General features: G+C 33.6%; 1 protein-coding gene across 1 annotated transcript; it reads right to left on the reverse strand.

Annotated features, from left to right (window-relative positions):
- Positions 1-353: 353 nt before the first annotated feature.
- LOC102580475 (probable protein phosphatase 2C 40) lies at positions 354-4,407 on the reverse strand. The gene is made up of 4 exons (XM_006342735.2): positions 4,184-4,407; positions 1,556-2,739; positions 944-1,208; positions 354-662 (listed from the first exon to the last, which is right to left on the reverse strand). Exons 2-4 carry the CDS (start codon positions 2,729-2,731, stop codon positions 535-537), a joined length of 1,569 nt encoding a protein of 522 aa, XP_006342797.1. The 5' UTR covers positions 2,732-2,739; positions 4,184-4,407; the 3' UTR covers positions 354-534.
- Between the last annotated feature and the right edge of the window lie 1,469 nt (positions 4,408-5,876).

The raw sequence follows: 5,876 nt of genomic DNA on the forward strand, positions 1-5,876 counted from the left end.
AGAGTACCACATTAGTCGTAGTCCGCTTTTGGTATCTGATATCACAAATTAAACTTATGTATTTAAGTGATTGCACCTTCTTATTGTTGTAATTCCCTGCATATGGCCCACACTACTTTGCTATTTGTTGTCATGTTACTCTTTGCCATTTTCTTTTAATTACTTGTTTTAATTGTCTTGAACCGGAATCTTTGTAAAACAACATCACTACCTCGATGTCTAAGTACACTCAATCCTTCCCAGACCTTACTTTATGGGATTTCACTAAATATGACGTTTTTTTTTTCTTTTGGAGGGGAAGGGGGGAGGGAAGGTAAGAGGTACACTAGAACCAATTCATTTAAGGCCAAAAAAAAATGTAGAAACACTCTGTACATAGCTAAAGATCATGAAGAAGTCCTCCACAAAAAAATTATGACAAACATAAACACTATTGCTACAAATAAAATAACCCACTCCCCCTTCTATAATCTTCCACAGACCAAATGGGAAAAATAAAAAAGAAAAGGACAAAAATTCTTCTAATTAACAAACTTATTGGTATGTGGATGCTTTTGAGGTGCGTTTGTTCATTCCAAGATTTATTACAATTACTGTAATATCATCATGATATTTTCTTCTTCTACCAGCTGGTATGCTCATCAACTCTTCCATACTAAATCCTGCAAATTATTGAAAATTTATTTAAAACAATTTTATATAATTAGCTCATCAAGAAATGCAAATAGGAAACAGAAGACTTTATTTTATATTCTTCTGCTGATCTCACTTCAATAATTACTACCTAATAAACAATCTTAAGTCTCTAAGATTTGTATCTGATTTCATTGACTTCATCATTCAAAAGTGCTGACGGACGAAATAGTAGATTAAATTAAATTAAAAGAAAGTTAAAAGTGGTTGGATGGAGACAGAGAAGTGATGCAGCGCATCGAAATTGTACCTGCACAATCTGCTGCTCGCATCACGAGCTGCTCCACCAGATATTTGGCTGGATCACCAGAAGGGTGACATAAGATATAAGAATGGACAAGCTTAACAACCTCATCATTGCTGAAGAAGTCAAATAAACCATCACTTCCAAGCACAACAAACTGGTCTGAATTTGAGATTTCGTGTACAGTCATATGAGGTTGTACCGAAACATATGGAGGACTGATCAGATTACGAATTCGAAGAATGCCCATCAAGGCATCATTCATTGTTTTCTGCAACAAGATAATGAATTGTTCAACCCTCTTTTGATAGGTAAGCAGGAATAAAAAAAGAATGTATCAACATAGGCACCTAGGGAGTGTCACAACATAATTGCTATGCCCGATTGAAGAATTGCCTATCAATATGTATAATTGAGTACAGTAACGAAACGTTTGAATTCCGTATCAATCAAAACAAAAAATGAATTTTGTTTGAAATAATTCAGTATTCGTCTCAATAAGAAGACAAATTAATCTTTACCTATGTTAACATTTAGGATGGATAAAAGCTTCTAGTATTAAGAATAGCAAGGCAAGTGTAAACTGATTAGATAAAGTAAACAAAATAGAAAATGCACCTTTTTCAGATATCCCACTCCAAGTGCCCGAGTGACCTTTAGCCTTCCCTTGACTTTTCCAGCCACGATTGTTGAGGGATCGTCAGGATGATCCTTTAATAGTCGAGTTCTTTCAGATTCATCCTCAACATTATGACTAACGGTTAGCTGCACAGCCTGCAATACTTCATCCTTGGAAATACTGACGACATCAGAATCTGTTGCCAATACAGCTCGACTATCACCTAGGTTGAGCACATACATGTTTTTCCCATGGAGAAACACAACTAAAACACAACATCCAATCGATACCAAGTCAGGGCGGTCATCCATTTCCTGTTCGACCATATGGAGGAAATCGTTCTCAGCTTGAAGAAGAGCTAGTTCCAAGCTCTTAAGTACCTTCTTCTTAAATGAGTCGCATGGTTTTTCCACTTTTGCGGAGCAATCAACATAAGATCCCTGATTAATATTTCCTGAAGTATCTTTAACCTTGATGCTAGATCTATCATCTTGAACAGCATCATGGAGGGTTCCACAAAAACCCAGACGGTCAGAAAGTTTACCAGGCTCCTGTTCCATTTCCCAATCTAATAAATTGAGGTAATTTCCAATTGTCTCATATAATGTTCCAGCCAAAAAGTCAGCTGCATCTCTTCCGTTGAATCCATCATATATGCCACAGAAAAGTGATCCATTCTCTTCTGAACAAACAGCCTGAACTCTGTCTTCACCAGCTGCACCGCCTGCTATTTTAAATTCTGTTGCATTCAAGAAACCTTCATTTCGAGGAGCACTCGTGGACCTCCATGAAAATGACTCGTCATCATGTAGCGCACTTGGAGAGGATGGACTACAACTCAAGATTGACAGATTGCTTTGCAAAGAAGATGACAATAAATCCAACCTTGAGAAAGATTGGGAAGAGGGAATTCGGCGGAAAGAAGTTGGTGAATCCAACGCTGGAAGTATCTCAGCTCCAAACAAGCCATTACAAATATTTGTGTTAGCTAGTGTGGCGTTACCACTTAAAGCCGCCCCAGACAGGCAAGAAAAGGAATTGTTGGCTCTATGAAGTTTAATTCCGTGGCAGTTGTCAATACCATCTGATTCTTCACCTGAATCATCTGTGAAGTTATAGCCAAAACTTATTTTGATCTCTTCTCCTGGATCAGTTATTGATTGTGCATGCATCATTTGTACACCTAAAAACAAGTCAAAATATCCATAATTTAATGTACTATCTGTATATAATATCCGCACGCCAAGAGAAGCAAGGAATTTTTAATGTAAATAAAATCCTTAAGAAATTGCATCATGTCATGACCATACTTTTGGATCAACAACTTTAAAAACCTTACACAAGTAATGCAGCTTGGGAAAACCTAGAAGCTAGTTGTGATGACAAATCCTACAGTTTCTTTAATTTCTCCCGGGAGGGAACTCCACAATGGCAATGGTAGGTGACAATAATCACGTAGCTCCAGAAACAAGTGCTATTTTATAGTAAAAGAGCCACAGAGGAACAAGATAGAAAAAGAAGTGAAATCGCTCCTCCTTAGCTAGTCCTTGGTTGCTGATGGAAAATAACATCAATGTAAATAGCTATGACCCCCCTTCTTTTTTTTCTTTTGCAGTCTATGCCTCTATGGTCCATTCATTTCAGACAACATGTTATTTTCAGAAGTATTACTGATAATACAATCATAGCATGCCTATTTTATAAGCCGGCATCTGATTAAAGTCCTCTCGGAGATTCCTATTATAATTTCGTAGCAAAGGCTAACTGGCAGAAAGTCTGATACACTACTGTCTGAATGGACCAGAAGGCAACAATCCATTGGATTTTACAAACAATAAACCTTGACTTTAAGCAAGTTGTGATCGGCTATATGCATCCTCACTGCCCCTATCACTCCATGTAAGCTCAAAGATATTGAGATTTACTAACCAAATTTTCCATTCACTAGGCTAACTAGTAGAACAACATCACATTGTATCTTAAGAAGAAGAAAGTTTATAAGACAAGACCAAGAACAAGAAGGTTGTGGTCTAGTACACCTAGGGTGTGGTGAATGAAGTGGGTTGAGCATCATGAGTTCTCAAGTTCGATTCCCAATAGAGACAAAACACAAGGTGATTTCTTCCTATATGTTCTAGTCTTAGTGGACAGAGTTACCTTACACGTATTGCTAGTGGAAGATAGCAGGTATCCTATGGAATTAGTCGGGAATTAAAGCCGCTCCGGACACCACAATTATAAATACAACCAAGAACAACATAGAACATAACGATAAAGAAATACTGATAAATTGACGACTTGTCCATGATTCACCCTATATAGAATTGAATGAGACTAACCAATAGCCCACCCATGACAATACAATAACATTAAATTAGATCACTTCACCTCAATACCTTCTAATTTATCATTCTCCAACCCTTATTTTCTATTTCAGTAAAAAGATCAAAACTTTTCACAAGAAACACATATCATTTAACTATCTTCAAAATCAGCAAATGTCAACTGTATCTTGAAAATCTGATTTCATAAATGGGAAACCAGAAAATAAAAATAAAAAACCACCAATCAATTGAAAACACACAAGAATCTGCTAAGAAAAGTAAAGATCGAATTCAAGAACTAACCTTTGTTGATTTTCTCAGAAATTGAAATGCAGTGAAGAGGAAAGTTAGATGAGAAGAGTAAGATAAATTGGATGGATGAGAGGAGAGTCAAATAAATATAGAAAAAAGAATGGTGGAGTATATGAATTTGTATGGCTGACGTTAATGGAGAAGAGAAAGAGAGAAGAAGGTCAAAATAGTGTCACCGATAATTTCGTATCACAACACACCCTACTATTTCAACTCCAAATTTGTCTATATCAATTTCCCACATATTTCAATAATAATAATTATATACCCCTTGACTTTATTATTTAAAGTTGATATAACCTCGTTACAAAAGTTGTGACACATATGCCTCTACCGTTACAAAATAATTCACTTATACCCTTATTGTGACAAAATTGACTTACATATACCTCTACTGTTACGAAAATGAAAAAATAAATTTATTTAAAAAAAAAAATAATCATGTATTTCATTTTTCACACATAATTATTTTTTTGACTTCTATAATTATTATTATTTGAGTTTTTTAGTATTACTTTATTTTTTCATTCATTCGTTAGTGTAAAAATAAGAGAAATAAAAAGAAAAAAGTGTGAATGAAAAAAGATTAAAAAGCTTTAAAAAAAATTGTGGCTATATTGTAATTTAGTTTTATATAGGTAAAAAAATATTTGGGGCATCTATGATAAATTTTACAAGAAAATAAGTGGAAAAAAATAAATTTAACTATCAAAATAATAAATTCAAATTAGTCAATGAATAAAAATAGTCAAAAGAAAAAAATGTGTGAAAAGGATCAAATATACCCCAAGATGAATTATCTTTTTTCAATTAAAAAATTGAAACTAATTTAAAATTATTATTTTCACTTTCATTAGAGGAAAATGGTATATGCGGATCATTTGTGTAATAGTAGGGTATATATGAGTCACTTTCATAATAAGAGATATATTAACTCTAAATGACAATGTTGTGAGGTATATCAAAAACTTTTCCCTAATAATAATTTGCCCCTTTTAAAATAATGAATTGTTTTCTACAACTTTGATTTCATCCTTTATATTTTTTCTTTTAGTAAATAAAATATTCTACTATATCAAAAGGAATTGTGTATACATAGGTTTGGTATGAAGGAAATCGTTTTTCACAAAAAGTAATTTTCTAGAAAACGTTATCTTAAAAAATAGGTGAGTTTTGCTATTTATTTTTTAGTGTTTAGTAAATAAGTAAAATAAATATTAACCCAATGATACTTATATGTTGTTTAGCAATAACAATGAATGCAAGATGGTATGGGGAGTTGAGATTCGGGAATGGTCAAAGCCCAAAGGGTTGGATTTTGGGGAATTAGATGGGCGTGAAGGAGACAATAAATTTGAAACTTATATTTTCTTTTCTTTTTTTATTAAAGAAGTCATTTTCTTTATTTTTAAGAAATATTTTTTCTTAGAGAAAATGTTTTTAAACATTTCGACCAACCAAACATAGAAAAATTACAAATTTTTTTATCATGAATACAAATTAGAGTTGTCTTTGAATTTTTTATAAGTAACTTAAGTGAAAAAAGTGTTTTGGTTTTTAAATTCCTAAAAGTTCCAAAATTCAACTATAAATTGAATTTTGGATTGTTATTTTTTTTTGGCCAAATGTATTTGTGAACTTCGTAACTAGGGAGGGAGGGGGGGGGGGGGGGAACCTGGGCCCC

This window comes from Solanum tuberosum, unplaced genomic scaffold (genome assembly GCF_000226075.1).
Source record: "Solanum tuberosum cultivar DM 1-3 516 R44 unplaced genomic scaffold, SolTub_3.0 scf00035, whole genome shotgun sequence".
In the NCBI taxonomy this organism is placed as follows: Eukaryota; Viridiplantae; Streptophyta; class Magnoliopsida; order Solanales; family Solanaceae; genus Solanum; species Solanum tuberosum.

What these genes read in the sequence shown, in the direction of transcription:
- LOC102580475 (XM_006342735.2), bottom strand. Translation starts at nt 2,731, where the DNA reads ATGATGCATGCACAATCAATAACTGATCCAGGAGAAGAGATCAAAATA. An exon ending in GAGTGGGATATCTGAAAAAG is followed by an intron (nt 1,209 to 1,555) that starts GTGCATTTTCTA and finishes ATCTTGTTGCAG; the next exon opens with AAAACAATGAATGATGCCTT. An exon ending in GCGAGCAGCAGATTGTGCAG is followed by an intron (nt 663 to 943) that starts GTACAATTTCGA and finishes AATAATTTGCAG; the next exon opens with GATTTAGTATGGAAGAGTTG.